Genomic DNA, 20,516 nt, shown 5'->3' with positions numbered 1-20,516 from the left:
GAATAACAATTTTACTGGCATAAAAGTCTTGTGGTTTAGTTCTGCAAAATTAAATACTTCTAAATTGGGGGATTGGACTTGATCTCTTGAGGTCCCTTCCAACCCCTACGATTCTGTGAAATAATTTTTTCCAATTTTAAATATCACCCAGTTAAGACATTTTAGTACAGTTGCCCAAAACCCCTAATTTTGATCAAATGTGTTTCCCCTATATGAAACATCTGGAAATAAAAATAAAATCACTCCAACCTATTTTAGTGCTACCAAAGGCAGCAGGGTGGCAAGGAACAGCCACAAAAAGGCTCACAGCCATTTATCTACAGACTGACAGCGCAGGAAGCGCTGTCTCCAAATCTCTCCCTCCAATTTTGTTATAAAAAACAAAGCACAAGTCTGATTTAAAAAAAAAAAATGAAATGGAAGAGCAAGTGGTAAGGGAAAGCCTCCAGATCGGACACGTGTGCCCCAGAGCCTACGTGTTGTACAGCAGCTCCAGCCTTGGTGTGGGCTGCTCAGCAAGGGTCTAAACTTTCATCTAGTACTCAGGGGAGATGAATGCAAGTTATTTAAAGCCACGGCACATTGAGCTGGCACATCACAGCACTGCCTATAGATTATGTTACAGCTCTGCTTCATAACGAACCTCTAGCTTCATCTCCAGCTCTCTGGTGAAACAGAGCAGACAGAGGGCCACAGCTTTAGGGCTTTAAGAGTTACGGGATTTAGTTAAAGCTTCTGCCAAATCTGCATGTACAGAAGTATCCCACGGGAGTGAAAAATGCCATACGTGCTTGGCAAAGGGTCTCAGATTTAACAGAGATAAAAATCACAGTGATTAAGCGAAACAGACACAACTGAATTTAAGTACCATTTACAGACTTCCCATCTGATTTATGACTTCAACCTCCACTGCTTTCTGCAAACACAAGCCCCACTTTCATGTAGAAATAAGAAAAGCATACAGATATCCACCTGAACTAAATTTAGCACAAAACAAAAGGTTTGCCTGCTTTCCCAGGGCCAGCCTCAGTCAGCAGAAGGAAATGCAGGATGGCAAAAGAGGCAGGGCAAGGAGAGAACCAGCCCTGTGCCTAGATGACTAGGAGCACCCATAGCAGCAGCATGCACTTATCATGGAATCTTTAAGGTTGGGAAAGATCATCAAGTCCAACCATCTGTCCAATACCGCCATGCTACTTAAACCCAGGTCAAGCAGTGACAAGGGATGGGCTGTCCTATCGCAATGGCATTACCAGCACACAGACTTCATGGTAAAGGGCGATGTGAAAACAGAGTAAAATACCGAAACATTGCAGACCACTGCTGCTTCACGTGGCAGACAACCATCAGGTATGTACAAATGTGACCACCAAAAGGTGAAAACAAGGGGACCTGTGCTGTTCATTTGTAAGTGGCATTTAATTTGATAACAAACCTCATCACTCCTTGTTGAGTTGCCAGAGAGGGAAAAGGCTCAAAAACCACACAAAGCAGGTTAGTTTTCACAATCAATTCAAGCACAACTTCGCAACTGCAAAGGTTTGTGGTGCTGCCAGGTAGGAGAAGGGTTAGGCCATACAGTAAGTGGCTGCATGAATGAAGTTGCCCCACAGGACATAGCCAGAGTCACACCTTTCCCCCTCCCAGGGAAGGTGCCAACATGGATACTGCTTCTCTTGGGAGCAGGTTTTTGATCCTGACCCACAGGTTGTGGTAGGTGCTTGTAGAGACCAAATCTGCCCCAAACTGAGCAGCTTTACCTTAAAACATTGAGATAGGTATATACACCCACACGCCCCCCAACCCATACCCCAAATCTTCAGGAACAATCTAAATATATACTGCTCCTGAAGATTTTGATAATAGTGTTGCACTGAAAAAAAAATTTAAGGCATTATACCCGCAGGGAATTGTTACCAACTCTGTTTCAGGGCTGGTAACAATTTAAAAAAAGGTACTAAAGAAACAACCACTGATTTCTCCTTCATCCTTGCAGGACAGCTTTCCAGTGCCTGCTGGTAACAAGTCAGCCTATACTTTGAACAAAAGAAAAAAAAACCCAAAACAACAGAAAAAAACCCCAGAACACAACACCCAAAAAACCCCCCTCAGTGTTGCAACATCTTTCTCCTCATTGTTCTGGAGCATTAAAATAAAACATGCAGAGACACATGCACATACACATTTTTGATGTCTACATTAAAACATAATAAAGATAAAAGCCTACTTATGTCAACATGATTTAATCCATGCAATCTTACAAATTAGCTTTTGAAGAACTTCAAGGCATTCTTTCCAAAAGAATACAGCGTCCGAAATAAAGTTTCAAAGTCCAGTAATAACTCAAAACATTTCCTAAGGAGAACCAAAGTAAATTTTCAGGGAACTGCTAATGAGGAAGAGCTTGTTGAAAGAAAACACCTCATCCTCCCCTCAAGTGTGTGACCATTTGTATTTTGGTCCTTGCATATTTTTATTATGGAGCCTGGCTCAAAAAATGCAAGGCTGTCTTTTTTCTCCCTCAATACAAAAATATTTGAGGTCTGATGAGAGCTCCAAGTCTTAGAACTGAAAGAAAAGAAAAAACAGCAAATTACAGTTTCAGCAACATTCAAAACCAGCAAAATGGTGAAACAAAGTGCAAGGATCTTTGCAAGGATAAAACAATCTTATTTCAGCTTTGCCATGGAGTGGAAGGAGGGGGGGTGAAAGGGAGGAAGAGTAGCTTTCAAGCAAGAAGGAAAAGGAAGAGTAAAGAGAGATGTGCGTTTAGTAGAGAAAATCTTACAGAATAAAAAGCAAAATGTTGAAGCTCTGGGCTCAACGCTGAATGTTTTTGACAAAGAAACAGTTAAAGCAGGTTAGCCAAGCACAAATTTTATCTCCATCTGCTGTCAGAAGAGAAGGTTGGCATACTTTCCTCCAGGCACTTTCATCACTACAGTGCCCATCCAACACGTCCAAGGTGGGACCTCCGTTGAACATTTCAATACCTCTTATTGCTCGGCTGCCAGAAAAACCATTTGTACTGCAGCAAGCCTGCATACTGGCACACTGGGAAAGCTGTAACTGTAATCTGTCAAGCTGAACTACTTATCCTTACGAGTTAGTATGAAATGCCCAAGCATAGAAGAAAAGGAGTAGTAGGTAAAACCATTATGGTGATTGCTTACAGTAGGTGACCACTCCAGACCATGTGTATGGATCCCAACATCTGCATGTTTGTTTGAAAGCTCAGTATCTGCTTAGATATTAAAGCACGATGGGTAGAATTGACTAGAATGCGGTATTTGTGAGCAGACAACATAGAATTCCTCATGGAGCCCAGAGGAAGACAAAATACTAATTCAACGGCCAAATCTGCTCTATGCCATATTCTTCATTTGTCTGCAGGTTTCTAAAGCCCAAAACACTTTAATAAAAGCAAAAGGAAATCTCTGGAAAACAATGGTTCTATTCATCTCGTACAAAAAAGTATTCACTTACTAGCATCAAGATACATTTTAACATATGAAAAAAAACAGGATTGCTAAGCAGTAACTCTTTGTAGGCTGACTTCTGTTTGACCAAGAAGTCTATGAAACTCTAAAACACAGGAAACATCATCAGCATTGCAACAAATACTCAAAGTGGAGCATTTTTCCAGGCTTCCTTTTAGATTTTGTTTTGGATTCGGGACTTCCAAGAGTTTATACCCTCCCTATTAGCTGCAGCAATATAAGTCTGGGGTGTCCTAGGAGATACCCCAAGAAGCCTGGGGGCAAGGCAGGACCTCAGTGGAGCTCTGCAATGCGGTAGAGATGGAAAGTACAAGCTCCACACCCAGAGACAACATACAGGAAATGCTTGAGTAAATTACTGTCCGGGTGAGCCAAAGGAGGAAACTTCAGGGGGTATTAACATTTCTCTATCTGATGAAAAGCATACTACAAAAGGTATGAGAAACAGATTTGTTGCTGTATAGCTTTCCACATGTATCCAGCTGCCAGAAATGTTAAAGGACACAATTCAAAAAGGAGGCATCGTGCCAGCTGTCATATTCCAGCATACAGAAAGTGAAGCAAATGAAGAAAGGAAAAGATATTAAGGTTAGTGTTTCACTTAAGGAGAATGTATTAATTCCGGGTTTTTTTCCCTACAATGTGTTAGTTAAAAATCCAAAAGCTAGTTTAACTTACAATATAAAGCTGAAATTCAGTTTTCAAAGGAAATGCATTAAACATGCAGATGGCCAATTGAAATTACATCCCAGTAATAACTATGGAATACCGGGATTAAACGTTTGTAACATTCTGCTCTCAGACACCTCATTTTAGACAACAGCATATGTAGAAATAAGGTACACACCCTAAACACCATTCTTTCTCCCCTGCAGAAAGAGAAATTGCTAGTTTACCCGTACGAAAACCCTGTACAGCTTACAGTGATGGGGCCTAGCGACTGACACTGTTCGGGGTTTTGCCTGCCATGCCCCATCTGTACTTCCAAGGATTTCCCACATGACACATACTTGTAAAAAAAAGAAACAGCAACAAACATAAACAACAAAGAAACTTGCTGGAGTAATACAGATTTTTTTCTCTAGCTAAACACTCATCTCATCTAGATCAAAAGAAATCAGTGATGCAACTCTAGGAATTCCTGAAGGACAAAGGAAGCCCAATGCTTTATGAGATAAAAGACATTCCACATAGCACAGCAGGTTGGATTCAGCACACGTGATGAACAAATTATAGAAATAAGCTATATGTTCACGTAGGACATGAGCATGTCCATATAGAAATGTATTCATCCTCCATCTTTTCCGTTCTGCTACATTGTGGGAAGAAGAGACCCACCACCCACCGTTGCCCATCCACAGGGCTCAACCTCATTACTCCACCACCACACTTGTTCACACCAGCACATTTGGTAATCAGAGAAACCAAGTTAGCAGTTCAGTTCTTAATTTCAAGCATAGAGGGATCTCGCTCAGCATTTCTGGCAAGCTGTCTGACAAATTTATGAGGCCAACTCTGCCAGCTGCCTTCTCCTCCCCATGCTGCCAGAGGTGATCCCACGGCACAGTGGGTGACATGCTGGCTCCCCACTCATGCACGGGACCCCACATCCCAGTGCCTGATGAAGCCCCAAGCACCTCTGCCCTTTTATGCTTCAGGCTCACGGCAACTTGCAATGCCTCATGAAAGCTAACAGACAAATGCTTCCCCCAGAGCACAATCTGTCAAAGAACTCATTTACAACTTGACTGAACACATTTCAGGGCACCAAGGGCTTCCTGACAGGCAGGAAGGACTATTCAAATCCCACATACTTCCTCCCCCCACCTCTCTTTTGCTTTGCCCATGCTACCACAAGAACCTGGAGACACAGTTCATAACCAGCCACTTCGCCCTACTTACTTTCCTAACAGGGTCAAATTCTACTACACACACCACGTACTGTTTATTGCTGAATGTCTCCAGCAAGCCAGCTGCTCTGCAATTCTCTTTCCTCTACTGCATATACAGGAAACTGCATACACTATGTCCCAACAAAACAGTGGTTTGACAGTCAGCAATGCTTTGGTAGCTATGTAATTGATTTAAATACTTGGATTTGGTAAACCACTTTGAGAAACTGGAAGATTTAACATGTTGTCTGGTTAGTTACACATGCAACCCAGGCTATGAGAGATCTGCAAAAATTAGTTCCGGGAATTAGGAAAAAAAAAATGCAAACATGAGAGAAATATTTGGCACAGCTCTGTGCCCTGAAGTCCAGAAATATTTATAATGCTCCTTGACCATAGGAGTTAGCACTGCCACCCTCACACATTCAAAAAACATGAGTCAAGCCCTAGAAATAAGGAGTGTTTTTTAATCTCACGATTTTAATGCCAAGATACACTCTGAGGTTTCATTGGGTTTTTCAACCTGCTTTTCTTGAATCTTCAGTGCAACAGAGGGATTATTTCAGTGATTTAAATTGAATCCAGATTTGATACAAGGGTATCATCACAAAGGACAGGGGGCTTAACAGCACCCCCTTCGCTGCTCACTTCCGAGAAGTTCACAGTGACTGCGACACTCAAGAACAGTACCAGCAAGAGTAACCCTTGGTTCCTCCATAACCTTCCCCTTGGACAGGCTGCTTTAGAAATATCACTCCAGCATGCAGGATGATAGCAAAGGAGATCAGAGACAGCTACAGGGTTACTGGTGAGGATGTCACAGCACTTCCTTCTCCTCCTTCTCACAGGATCAATGGCAAAACAAACTCTGCTCCGTCCCCGTGTGGTCCCTGTGATGACTTAGATTGAAAGGCTTCAAATGTAATGGAGCCACAACAAATCAACTTCTAGTCTTCTTCCCAGTGTGAAGAAAAGGCATGGGCATAGCCAAAGTGATTTTTAACCAACACTCTGCTTTTCGACTGCATTTATTGCTGAAGAGATCAACCTGAGGAAACTGCTACTTTCTTTACAAAGCAGTCTAGCCCAATTTGCAGGCAAGCTAAACCTGCGCCCTCTGTGCTCTCCTGAACCAGAACAGCTTGAAGTGGCTATCGGAGGAGAGATGTTACTGCTGCTACAAAGCTGGGAGAGCAGCAGGGATGCGCAGCAGGCTCCCAAAGATTGCCCCGTGCACAAGGTGGCAAGAAACACACCCAGGCTGGTCACACATCTAACAGGAGATCAAATGCCAGAAGCCACCTTTAGACCCACCTCAGCACCTTCCACGTAACATCAGCTATTGATTTTTCCCTGAAGAAGTCAGCAGCACTCTTCGGGCTGGCAACTCGAAATGTGCGTGTGCTGCTGACAGCGTATCTGCTTGCTCAGGAATCCAGTGGTACCTAAGTGCTCTCTGCTGCACAAAAGATGAGCTTGTTTCTTGATGCTGAAGCATTTTCTCTGACCGTACCAACAAAGCAAAAGCTGTCATACAGTCTTGCTTTTCTGCCTAAACAGAAGCCCAGTGCTGGGCACAATAAAACCAGCGCATATTTCAGTCTGCCACAGTAAAGAAAAAATTGAAGATGGATGGTTACAGTCTTACAATGCAGTACTTACCCAATTCAAAACTGAGGCCAGAGCTTTTAAAAAATTTACCCCTTTAAATACTTATATCATCCTGCATGAGAGTCCAAAGCTTTCATCACTTGTCATTTGGAGCTTTCTGAAAAATATCCTATATATTTGATTTTAATAGTTTAGGGGGGGGGGGGGGGGTTGATAATTTTTTTATGTCAGTCCTAGCTCTTGTTATTCCCTTCATTCCTGTACCACTATATACTTTTCTGAACCCTGAACCCTGTTAATATGACAAGCAACAATGGCTTCCTCTCCTAAATGATAACTAACAGCAATAAAACCCTGGTAGACTTATTTCAGCAGCAAGACAGTTGTCCTCAGGCTAAGGAAAATGAGGACGAAAAATTGAGGCAGTAAAAATTGTGTTCTTGCAAAACTACCTTCCTCATTATGCTAAAACAGGTGACAAATTGAAAGTCTCAAACCTATTTGGCAGAAAGTCAAAAAATGGTACTAGAAAACCAACTCTGATTCAATTTGAGTGGCTAGAAACCTTAAATACTGAAGTGAGGTATTTCCTAACTCATAATGCCCATTGTTACGCATTTCCGAGAATCGAAATTAATGCTAAATGAATGTCATTGCATCCAAGTTTGAACTATTTGCATGCCACCCCTCAAGCACATTCTTTCCCTGAAGCACAGCAGTTTCGCATTCCACAAAGCTCACCTTTATCCCCTTACTTTGGGTAGTATTTTTCTTACAGAATCATAGAACTTTTAGGGTTTGAAAAGGCCACTAAGATCATCAAGTCCAACCACCTGTCCAATACCACCATGTAAACTAAATCATGTCCTGGAGTGCCACATCTACAGTTTTTTGAATGGTGACTCCACCACCTCTCTGAGAAGCCTGTTCTCCATGAGGAATGCCCCTTGTTGAGGTCTCACCTCTCCACCACATTCAGCACCCCCCTGTCCCAAGTCATTCAGACGTTTGGTTCAAGAGAAAGAGTCCATGCTGTGAGATAAAGGCTGACTTGTACTAGGTAATCTTGAGGAGAAACAGGGAAGTAGGACAGGACAATCTCTACAAAGCCTTGTTTGGTACCCTGGGGATACAGTCTGTGCTAAAGAGAGCAACAGAAGTCACAGAGCAGGAACGGGATAATTACCAAGCTAACCATGCAGGCATAGATTAGGATATGCAATAAAACCAAGCAGAGAGTTGCACACACAGCAAGCAAGTGGCAGGAGGCAGCATCCAGAGTTACCAGAAGCACTCGAGGCACTCCATCCTGTTGATGAGGTCAGGAATGAGTTGACGTCAATGGCTACAGTGTCCAAAATAGTGTACTTACACCCATCTGTCTCCATCACTGTGCCAAAAGCGTGCCTTACATATGCAAGGAGGAAGCAGGGGGGAAAAGCCCCCAGCAGTTCAGCCTTCTGCAACAACAGGAGGTTGCAAAGTAAAGCATCAACACAGACTTGTTTGCCCTAAATCCTTATTTTAACTGCTGTAATCAGTTTCCTGTGAGCAATTTCCAGTTATTTAATCCCACACCATCCAGGACAGAGTTATAAATTGATCTGGGCTGTCAACTGCAACAGCAGCAGTTTTCATCAGGTCAGGTATCAAAACAAATTAATGTCATTTGAAGTTTCAATAATCAGCAGTTTCTACATTTGAAAGTTCAAGTGTAGATGTGTCAATGGAAGAAAATACTCTCACAGAGGAGCTACTCGACCGGTCAGAGAGTATCACGTTCCCTCTGACATAAGAGGGATGGTGATACTTTTATCCAGAGAGATATTGCAGGAATTCAAGCCTCTAAGATTTAAGCGCACACCTCAAGGAAACCATCTTTAAGTTTTTACAGTGAAAGTGACTTGCTTTTCTAGACACATACACAAATTTTATTCTTTCAGTAAAAAAAACTGTATTGTGCTCATAAGCTAAATTATTTTAGTTAATATTTCAGAAGAGACAATGTCAAAAAACTGCCCAAAACCCAACCTGCTCTGAAGTCAACTCTCTAGCCAAAGACTGCAGTAATTTCACACTGGAAGGAGATAAATGGATAGAGCATCTTTACAACATTTCCAGAGCAAGGAGACCACCACATAATTAACATGCAAACATTTCTCATCCCAAATGCTACTAAGCCACTTGATTTAGCCCTACAGTTCTAGTGATAGAGACTAGCTGGTTAAAAGTCTGTTTCTAATCTAGCTCTCAGGATGTCATACAACTATGTGTTCGCCAGTTCTCTTACAGCTAATAGTCACTGGCTAATGCACCTTTGAGAGAAAGTAGAAAGTTGGCTGGAGAAGGTCAGCTGTCTCCTCCAAGAAAGTCAATCTTTCTTTCCTTCTAGTAACAGCCCGAAGGCCCAACATTGCAGGGTGCTAAACAGCAACACACGTCAACATAGGCGTAGCCTTAAGCAAGAATCATCTTATAGAAACAACTTACATGGCTAAAATTACACTTTTGTTCTAGAGTTTTTGCAATGCTGAGTTTTGGATTCTTAGTGTTTATAGGATTATGCTCTGTCTGCACAATAGCAAAATAGTTTCATTTACAAATTTAATACACTCATGAGATTCATGCAAACCTCTGCTGCAATGACTTTTGCTTACAGCTAGTTGCCAAAATATGACAGCTGGGAAGTGGAGAGAATAGACTGTATCCATAGCTGACAAAAGCTGTAATTTAATAAGCATACAGTGGCAGTTTTTGCAGCTTAGTACACTGACAGACATGTCCTAGCAAGTCTGGCTTCAGCAATTGTAGACTGTGCTGCCCCAGGTATCTGCCCCCACCATTGTGCCAGCAGCCCCAGCTCCTATGGCCAAGGTTGCTGGGCTTAGTAAGCCTCTGCTGCACCGGTCCCAGCTCCTATCCCTGCTCAGGGCACTGCTGGAGGAAGTTTCATCTGTGGAGTTGGCTTTGAGCTCTGACACGGAAATGCAAGCACATGTGTTCTTCTGTCAACCTTCTTTAGCCAGCCTTCTTCACCCCACTGACAGAGGGGTGGGGGCCAGTTCACATACAAGAAAAAAGTCAGATATTACACACACTTATTCCTACTTCAGCAAACTGCCGGTGCTTTGGGGTCCCTACACACACATCTGTGCATTAAGATTTAGAGAAGAAATGAACCCAGGCTGCCAGATAGGATGCAGTGCTGCCTGCTCTTCAACCACCACTGCTTCCTTCGGAAATTTGACTGTCTCCAGATAGCTATCTCCATTGCATTTGATTAAGCCATGAATCTAGACAATCAGTCCCTCACAAAGAACTAGTACACTGTCCCCTGAGGGCTGAATATACTCTGCTTGTCAGAATACATATTTTGGGGGATGTCTTTTCGTGCCTGAATAATTGCTAACAAGCCACCTTAGGCACTAGGCAGAGAATGCTCTTACTTGGTCTGGACTCAAGACACAGATTTGACGAAGGAGCTGCAGAAAGCCAACCGGAAACAAGGTGTCTTTGATGTTTAAAGTTTTCAAGCCTTCAATATCCCTATCAGTGTAATAAAAGCAAGCCCAACCCAACTTCCACAAGCTTTCTGGCTCATAGATCTCTACTGGGTTGTTTGCTTTTCTTTTTTTTTCTCCTTTTCAAGTCATTAGGTAAAGAAAAATAGAACAGCAATACACATTGTCCTAGCAACAGGACAAGGGGTAACGGTTTTACACCAGAAAAGGGGAGATTTAGGTTGTATATTAGCAAAAAGTTCTTCAAAATGAGGCAGATAGATCACTGGAACAGGTTGCCCAGAGACCGTGGAGGCCCCATCCCCGGAGATATTCAAGGTCAGGCTTGATGGGGCTCTGAGTGACCTGATCTAGTGAAGATGTCCCTGCTTACTGTCGGGTGCTTGGACTAGATGACCTCTAAATGTCCCTTCCAACCTAATACATTCTATGATTAGATACACAAGCAAGTTGGAGACGAGCAATCCCATTAGTGTATCTCCTCACGTCTTCCACAGCAGCAAGCTAAGTCTGAAACTACAAAGATAAGAGGTAGAAAAGACCAGCAAGGGAGCCTCACTCTCCCCTTACAAAAAAAAAAAAAACCAAAAAACCAAAAAAAACCAAACAAACACTCCAGTCATTTTGGCCTCTTACTTCATAGGAAAGAAAGAGAAGTTTCACTTACTAGGTGCACTTGACCCAGAACTATGCCTAGCTTGTTGCATATAAGGTATTCATCAGAAAGAAAAAGCAGATGTAGTGTGAACTTAAGAGTAAGCCACTGTGGCAGAGGGAGCACTGGAATACCAAAGCTGATTTTTTTGGTTTTTTTTTTTTTTTTTTAAGTATTCTGTAGCTAGAGTTTCCACCATGATCTTTTTCGAAGAAGAAAAATATATCTTTACTTAAGTCTGCATTTTTCACATTTACAGATTTTGCTCCACAGAATTCCTTTCCTAAAAATCTCAAATGCCATCATCGCCAATATAACATCACACTTAACAGAGATACTTCAATCATTTTCTCCCTAGGCTTAATAAGCCCCCTTGAAATGGATATATTCTACATTATTCAGGTTCAGCATCTAAATTGCTGCTCAAGCCTTCAAAAGAATTTTGAAATAATTAACACAAAGCAAACATTTCTGTTGCCTTCATACGGTAAGTACTTCACATTTTTCAATCACTTTTTAGGGAAAGAATCAGATACCACATTAAGTCATCCCTTAATATAGCCCGTGGTAAGCCAAACTTCTTTCATATCCAGTTAACGTGCAAACAATTTGACCTTTCAAACAGGACTACTAAAGACCTGGCAAGATCCACGTTTTAATCTAAGGGACTTCACACAAGGCATTACATTCTACTTCAGGGCTTTTTGTTAGTGGCACAACTGACAGCAATTGCCAGAGTTTGCACTTTCAAGTATTTTCAACTATCAGATGCCGTTTTTCTCTTGCTTCTAGTTTTACTAAGCTTAACTATTTAAGCTGATGTTTCTAATGCAAGATTAATTCATTATGAGATACAAACTATAAAAATAATCGTAATAGAACAATATTATGGATTATCTGACCTACATTTGAGCAGGGACTTAGCACTTGGTGTATCTGGAAGCTTTACAGTATATGGGCAGAATTGTGACAGAATTACCAACTTCACTCCAAGTTTTCTGGATTGTAAGACACTGAAGACTACTGGTTTATCCCTGCTAAGTAAAGAAAAAAAATAAGGGACTCACTGCAGAAGTCCTTTTGTGCACTGTGGCTGCTAACTATACTTTACACCAAAACTACCAAATATATACGCCACTGGCATAGCCCTTTTTCTTCTGCTTTGCAGGTGTGCATCACAAGACAGACTTCCATTTACAACATGCTATTTTGTCCCCCTACGACATCTCTACCGTAAGGACACACGAGAAACTATGTGGTGGGAACTGCATGGGTGCCCTGAAGTGACAAAAGATGAAAAGTTATTGTGTGGGACACATCATCCCATTACCTGACAGTGTCGAAAGGCAAGTGATAAACGAGGCAGAGAAATGGAAAAAGAAGGTGGGAATATCCCTGTGCAGCATTATGCAAGTCATTTAAATCAGACTTTTTTCAGCCTGTTCAGTAAGGGTGGCCTACATTCCCCACTGTGAAACCTTAGGTCTGTTCTGCAGAAGTGCTTAGTAGCTGTGGGCACACACCAGTGACTGGTGCTTGAGCAGCAGTCACCTAGTAGCAGCTGCCCCTCCAAACCCAACAGCATCCACATTTTGTTTCTCTCTTCCTCTGCTGCCTCTTCCCACTTTCCCCTGAACTTTATTTCCATGTGTATCTACTTTTAAGCAAGTCATCAGAAAGGGTCTTACAGCACAAGCTCCTAACGCCACCTTCTTTTTCCTCCTTTTCAGAAGATGAGACTGGCATGCCACAGCACAGCATTACCAGAATGACTGTGCTCCTGAAGAAAACCCTTTCAAGAACAGATCCTGGAAGGAAATGTAATAACATACTTTATCTACCAGCATATTTGTCTGAGAAGACCATCATAACCCTAATCTAGACCCATGTAGTCCACAATCACCTACTGACACCCTTACAACAGTAGCTCATCTACATTTAAACGAAGCTAGCAGAGTTAGTGACACTCAACCTCTTACCCAGCAGCTGTGTCTTCAGCATCACACATCAGGGGAGCAAGACACTATAAACTCCTTAACACAAACACAGCTTGATGTCAACATGGTAACAGAAGCTACTTGCACTCCAAAGGACTTTGCCTAAAGTTCACAGTCTTTGTCTTCCACCCAGGTCAACTCTTCAAAGCAAAGATAGAACTTCTCTCCACAAACTCAGCTTGAGGACTTCTTCCAATAAAGGAAACTTTTGTCATATTTTCCCTACTTTTACTGCCCTGAAGAGTCAAGTCAAAGACTCATGCACCACCACCAGCCTTTGCACTGGCTGCCTCTCCTTCTGCCTCTATTCTGGTAACAGCCACTTACTTCTGTAAGTGTACTTCTGTTTCTCATACAAACCTCTGCCTCAATTTGTTTTCTTTTTGACCACTTGCAGGAGGAATATCACCTTTCCCATACTTCCACTGCTTCAGGCACATGAGAGATGGTTTTCTCTCACACTTTTCCTTATATTGATAACATATGAAATCTATTCTTAAAAAGTCAAAACAAATGGGGGGAGGGGGGGAAGCCAACAATGTTATCTCCTGGCCCCATACCAAAACCAACCAAACAAACCTTTCAACACCATGTCTCTTCTCACAATGCCTTCTGATAGCCATCGGCCAACAAATAATGAGAAAAACAGCTACACTAAAAATAGCATCTCCAAACCGTGGGGAAGTGGACAGAAGTTGTTGGGCCTCCAGGACCAAATACTCACAAAGAAAAGCATGGCTAATTTTTTGCCGTTACTATTCAATAAATGGTCCTGCTTTTTGGCCACTGGAAGTACTGTCAACTTTGCATCTGCTCTGAACATCTAATCAGAGCTTATTTTTTTCACTACAACTGTCTTTGAGAAATGGACACTGCAAACAAATACTTAGTTTTTCTATCATTGAACACTTAGCTTGTACTTCTCATATTGTAACTAAGCTGTCAGTAATGGGGGGGACGGGAGGGCAGACCTGACAGCATTCTTTAGTGTAAAATTATTATATTCACATATCATATCAGATATCCCTCAGCTACAAACTTGTGGGTTCCTTTTTCACTCACAGTACATCCAGCTTCACTTCTGCGAGAATGACATCAGTAAAGGAACTATTTTAAAATAAGTTAGCTTCCTTCTTGGTCTGAAGTGGTTGTCTGTCAAATAAAGTTATAAACAGACAAGATGCAGACACTTCTCTTCTACCTCTTCTCCCCTACACCCTCCCTTCTTCCCCTGACCCCGCTCAAGCGATGGTCTGTCTTGCTTTAAACCACACAGCAGAACAGACGAGGGAAAGAAAACTAATGGTCAGGAAAATGTGGCCTTTTTCCCAATTTTCAACACAAAGAGGTTAAATAACAGCAAGAAACAAGGCAATCAGGAAATTACAGCTGCATCAACTCATCTCTCTTTCCATCTTCAGGTTAAACTGAGTAACTCTCTAAAGGAAGCGATGGCGCTTGCAGGCAACTATGCAAACTCTGAAGCACTAACCAGCTCCTAGGACTTTGACAAAACATGCTCATAGAAAACTGCCTGTGCAGCTGGAAGCTTTATAACTGTCCATATTCCACTCAGTTCCCAAAGAAAAACCTCTGCTCCTTCGGGTCTGTGTGGAAAGGATACAGACTTTGGCACTGCTACCTCATTTGTCATTCTCAATATTTATTTTTTTTTCCCCAGCAAACCACGTCGCGTAAACAGAATTAAACAGAACAGAACAGAGTAATACTACTTGCTTCATGTCTTGGCTAATGCCACCCATTTCATAAGCTCTGACAGCTACTGTAAAACGCAGCGCACACTGCCCTAGGCACCGGATCGGCAAGTAAATGCTGTGACCTCTGCAGGTCTCTCCGACCCCATCCCAGGACGTTGCAGTAGGGGAATACATCTTCTGCTGTATTTTGTGCAAGCCATCACAACTCAATAGCAAATCAAACCAGCACAGCCATGCTGGCAGCTGCCAGTTAAGGCTTAGTTAATGGCTCTCAGTAGCTTACAGGATGAAGCATAAAGTTACCAACACAATTATCACTGGCCAGGCCAGCAGTTGTTCTAGTGTTTCTCTCCTATTTCACATGCCTGCTTGAAAGGCCGTTTCCCCAGTTTGCCACTGCAATAATTCATTTTATACTTACACAAAACTTGGTTTTACTAGGAATGACACTATATGGCTTAAAATAATTTACACAAGCAAAAGGGCATGGGACTCCAGAAGACTCAGCACATCCATCCAATCTGACATTCAAAGCATCATCGTCCTTTATTCACTTCTCTGCACAAACACTGCAAAAGAAACTCACACATGCTTCATCCACACAGACAACTCACTGTGAAACCATGTACGTACCTGGACAGGAAAGGAGGAAAGCGTGAGAGAAGAGACAATTCCTTTGATAGTGACCTCCTGATAACTGCGTGAAGAATTTCAGTACGTTCATGTGGGGTGAATACTGAGTAGCTGATATTTTTTTTTTTTCTAATATCTAATCTGAACCTGCCCTGGCACAGCTTCTTGCCATTTCCCCTTGTCCTATCTCCTGTTACTTGGCTGAAGAGTCCATTGCCTGCCTCTCTAGGACCTCCCTTCAGGAAGTTGTAGGTGGTAATAAGGTCTCCCCTCAGCCTCCTCTTCTCTAGACTAAACATCCCCAGCTCCCTCAGCCATTCCTCATAGGATTTGCCCTCCAGCACCTGGAGATGCCTGTTAAGAAGCTGTTTTTTAAAGTGGTCCGTGTTGATTCAGAAGCAATCAATTCATTCAAATGAAGACAACTGCATCACGGCAAGTATCATTTCACATTACCACATATATTAAAGATACATGGTACATGGATAGACTTTAAGCTTTTCCTTTCACATGGAAAAAGCCTGAATCTTAGTTATTTTCTACAATAGAATGTAATCAACATTGTATCTCAGTAATTTGTTCTTATTTGCTCCAACTTTCCATTTTTCAGCTTTACAACACAACATAGGTATAGATCTACCACCTTAACCCACCCTTTATTCCTGGTTGAACCTCCCCTCTGCAAGAGCTGCATTCCACCACCACTTTCCCATGACAGCTCCCACCACACAGGTCAGCTTCCCAGGGCTGAACTTCTGCCCTGCATAATGACATCCTGCAAGGTAAAAGCCATGCTCTGCTAAAGTCCAGCCAGGCAGAAGTGTACATAACTACAAGCATTGCACACATTTTTATTGTACTGACTCTTGACACGAACTATACGGCTATATCCCCACATGACATATATTGCTTTACAACCAGACCTGTGCATCTGGGTAGGTAAGTATACCTAGCTGCTTTCAGGTTCGATGTTAAATGACTGACATAGCCCTGCAATAACTGTTGCTATTGGATGTGATGTTGCAACTAGTCCACAATATACTAGCTTATGAAAAACCAAATGTTACTGCTACCCTGTGTTAATCTGTTGCAACTTTGCACTGTCTGACATTAAAAACTGAAGGGAAGACGACAAAACAGGCTCCTTTTACCCTACAGAGGCAACAAGGAATACATCCATTTCAACCACATTCTATGCAAAGCCCAATGACTTACTAAAAAAAAAACAACTTTCTCTAAGGAACCATACACCTCTTAATTTGTTCAAATCATCAGTAAAAAGATTAGCTTTATCTGTAAAGAGCTTTAGAAACCTGGGTATTTTCTGTGCTTTGTAAACTGTACTTTATGTGAACTTAATTTCAAGGAGTTTAAACTAAAGCAGGAAATTAGCCCTCAGCAATGCAGCCAGATTCATCCTCAGTATCTGGAGGACAAATTCAAAATAAATAAATAAACGAACAAAACCCCCACAAAACCAACCAACCAAAAAAAAAAAAAGTCCTCCTTGCCAAAGAACATAATTCTGCTGTCTCATTACAGTTTTGCTAAAATAATTTAATTAGCAGCCTTCAGATACAGGAAGGCAGTTATGCTTCATCAGGAAAAGAAGGGCTGAGGAGGTGAATAGTACACACTGTTCTAGCATACCAGGAACACAACATTGAATTCTTCCAGATATCGGGCCAAAGCTGGATTGGCATACCAGAACTAAGCACTTTTTTTGATCCAAAGGTGGCAGGAAGGGGCGGGTGGAACACCCACAAAACCACAAGCACCAGGCAGTCTACTATTTGCATACTCGTAATTACAAGAAGTTCAGCTGAGGTATAATACATGGATTATGTGTTTCCCCTTTCCACGCACAAATTAAAGCCCTAAAAACATCTTTAATTATGTTCTGCTCTTGTGGGCACTGATATTTGTCATTAGGGAATCCTATAATGGGGGCTTCTATACATAGCTGTTCACTGCGACAATATATTTGATCCACTTGATAAAGTCCAGGATAATTTCAACATATGTTTCCTCTTTACAAACGTTAAATGGGAAGCCTGCTGACAGTGGGGCTGCACTCGAGATCTCTGGGACAAGAGAGTACAAGAAAAGTACTACCCTTTCCTAGAATTTGCTGGTAACTGGTTTACTATCTACCAGACTTAAGCACTCATCAGTAGACATGCACCCTACCCCAGCAAGGGCCCATGCTTTTACAAATCCTTGTCATGGGAGCGCTTCTACTGTCAAAGCAGAAGTGCTATCCACATCCCCAGTTCAAATCTCTCACTACTGCAGGAGTAACCAGCTATTGAACAAGAAACTGAATTACATAATAGCTTGAAAATCCCCAGACTTAAGCACTCATCAGTAGACATGCACCCTACCCCAGCAAGGGCCCATGCTTTTACAAATCCTTGTCATGGGAGCGCTTCTACTGTCAAAGCAGAAGTGCTATCCACATCCCCAGTACAAATCTCTCACTACTGCAGGAGTAACCAGCTATTGAACAAGAAACTGAATTACATTATAGCTTGAAAATCCCCAGAATTTAGGTATACATTGCTTCTCAGCCCTTTTTTTTGGCACAGATATTGGCAGCTTCATCTCTACACAGGGGTTTCTATAGCTCTGCAGTCCATTTTAGCCATACAAAAATAATTCTGAAGAGCCAAACTGTATTTTAACTTCACCAGCAAAATCTACATATGAATAGGATATGCCAAATCTAAGTGAAGTGGCTGAGTTTGCATCGATAGTTGAGATTAGCTAAAAATATTGCCATGATGCATGGACCCAAATAAAAACCTACTCCATTTCCCGGGGCAGTATCAAGTCTGCCGTCCCAACAGGTGTAAAGAATAATTCATCTTTGTCACTAAACTACATGAATATGCAGGAGGGGGAGGAGATCTGTCAACAGAGAAGGTGCCATGTGTACATAAATGCCTCCACGCTGCAAATCAAGCTTAAAGGTGCTGGGGCACAGAGCCGTCAGAAGCCAGTTTCTTCAGAGATTTACACTGATCCTAGAAATTCAATACTGAAAAGTTTGTCCTCTATTTTCTATGTGAAGCGTGCCAGCTATTTGAGCAAGGCTTTGAAACTCATCCCACAGTGAAAGATAAGCCTTCCCTGAAAACATGGTTTTAAAGTGGAAAACTAGTTAGATAGTGCCTGGGTACAAAGATCACGTTTGTTTTGACCTAGTTCCTCAAATCCTTTGAACACCAGTTCAGAGCACACACTCTATAAAACTCTCAGGAAAAACTGGCGCATTCACTCAGGCATATATTGATGAACCTCTATTTACAAGTACCATGATTTAAGTGCCTTTCTATTGTAAATAGTGGGATTTGCAAGAACAGACTCCAGAAGTTCCTCAAGCTGCTAAGAGCTGCTGAATACAAACAACAGTAATGCCAGTGATTTTTCGCCGCTGCCTCCCGTTTGAACTGCACAGGCTCAGCCCTGGACTGAAAATTACTTGCTTCCTGCCAGCCTCCAACCTCTGTCTCTGGTTTCTGGGGAGGAGCAGGGAGGGGAATTCAAGGGTAGTTTCTTTTGTTTGTTGCATAAATAACTGCAGATAAAGCAACCAGTTCAAATGAACACGTCCTTCCCAAGATGAGGTTTTTTTGAGCCTGCAGACAGTAAAGATTTATCTTACCAGCTTTCACCACCACCCCCCCCAATAGCCCTCTATGCCACAGGGCACTGCTGAGCCCCAGCATCTGTAATTAAAGGCTCTGCATACTCATGTCTGAAGGTTGCAGGTTGGTCACACATAACAGAGATCCACATGCAAGCAAAGAGGCAAACTTCAGCAAACTTACCCGAGAGATAGACAGAGGCATGTTGAAATCCTTACCACCTTGAAGTCTGAAACCCCAAGGAGCCGGGCCGACCAAAGACACGGTGTAGTTGCTCATGTTGTTTAGTATTCAAGGATCAAATCCAAAGAACTGATGCCTGCAGTAGAGGATTAAAGTTTTAATTTAAAGATGATAAAAGCAAAAGGCACTGCCCACCATTCTGAAAGACTTCTTTCCTCGTCAGCGTTCTCCTCCATAACATAAAACCAGCTGAAAAAAACACACCAAGTCTGTCATTACTTGTGCTTTTATTACTCACATTCTGTTTTCCTCTGTATCTTGGGAAGAAATGTAACTAAGGAACTGGTAACATGCACTTGGGACTGCGAGAACTGCTCATGCGGAGATGTTTGACAATTACTTCTTACTACCAAAATGCTGGGGGGTGAACACCCAACATTAAAGCTCCTCTTAAAGTCAGTGTTGAGACAACCATGAATTGATAGTATCCCTTCCATCCTAGTATGGGAGAAATTAGCACTACTGGCACATTCATTCCTAACAAAATTAATATCATATGCTGCCATGTCATCAGCTCAAAACTTGTTTCTAAACACATTAGAACCTGACAGTTTCAAAGTGATGTCAAAACATTACAACTTTAAAAGTTAATCAGAAGAAAACAAGATCCCTGTGGCTTTTTATAGCCTAGTTTCATATTGGTAGAACAGTACTACACACAAAGCAATATTAAAACCAACCCTCAAATGAAAACAGCAAACTAAAGCGAAATACCTATGGCCACAACTTAACCCTGAGGCAGCAAAACCCAAGCATCTCCCTCCCCACAGATGTGGTCAACAAATTACCTTTAAAAGGCAACCAATTGCTGTCCCACGTCAAAGACAAGGGCTTCAGTTTCACCTCAGATGCGTATCGTTACAATGACATCTTAGGTAGTGGTTCCCGTCTATTTTTGTATGGTCGAAGCCAGGCAGGAGCACACCAGGGCGGGCTGGTGTAAGACTACACCGGGGCACAGCCAGATTCCATACTCGTATACGGACATTTAAGGTGGACCCTCAGCCGAGCAGAAGCAAACTGGCCACAAACCCAAACCAGCTCTGCAAAGCCCGGTTCTACCTACTCGTGCACTTCGAGTTTGTGCACTATTTTT

The 20,516-nt window shown here is 42.1% G+C and overlaps 1 protein-coding gene across 3 annotated transcripts in view; it reads right to left on the bottom strand.

Moving 5' to 3' along the window:
* Positions 1 to 20,280, bottom strand: part of PDLIM5 (PDZ and LIM domain 5) — a 116,770-nt gene extending 96,490 nt beyond the window's left edge. For all 3 annotated transcript variants that reach the window (XM_084262654.1, XM_084262655.1, XM_084262656.1), the window contains exons 1-2: positions 20,209 to 20,280; positions 19,361 to 19,496 (exon numbers count right to left, since the gene is read on the bottom strand). In XM_084262654.1, the coding sequence (XP_084118780.1) occupies positions 19,361 to 19,456 (96 nt within the window). In that variant the 5' untranslated portion in view covers positions 19,457 to 19,496; positions 20,209 to 20,280. The remainder of the gene's footprint in view (positions 1 to 19,360; positions 19,497 to 20,208) is intronic.
* Between the last annotated feature and the right edge of the window lie 236 nt (positions 20,281 to 20,516).

This window comes from Gallinula chloropus (assembly GCF_964237585.1).
Source record: "Gallinula chloropus genome assembly, chromosome: 4".
NCBI lineage: Eukaryota > Metazoa > Chordata > Aves > Gruiformes > Rallidae > Gallinula > Gallinula chloropus.
The sequence above is the reverse complement of the archived record's forward strand: the minus strand, read 5'-3'. Positions and strand labels throughout refer to the sequence as shown.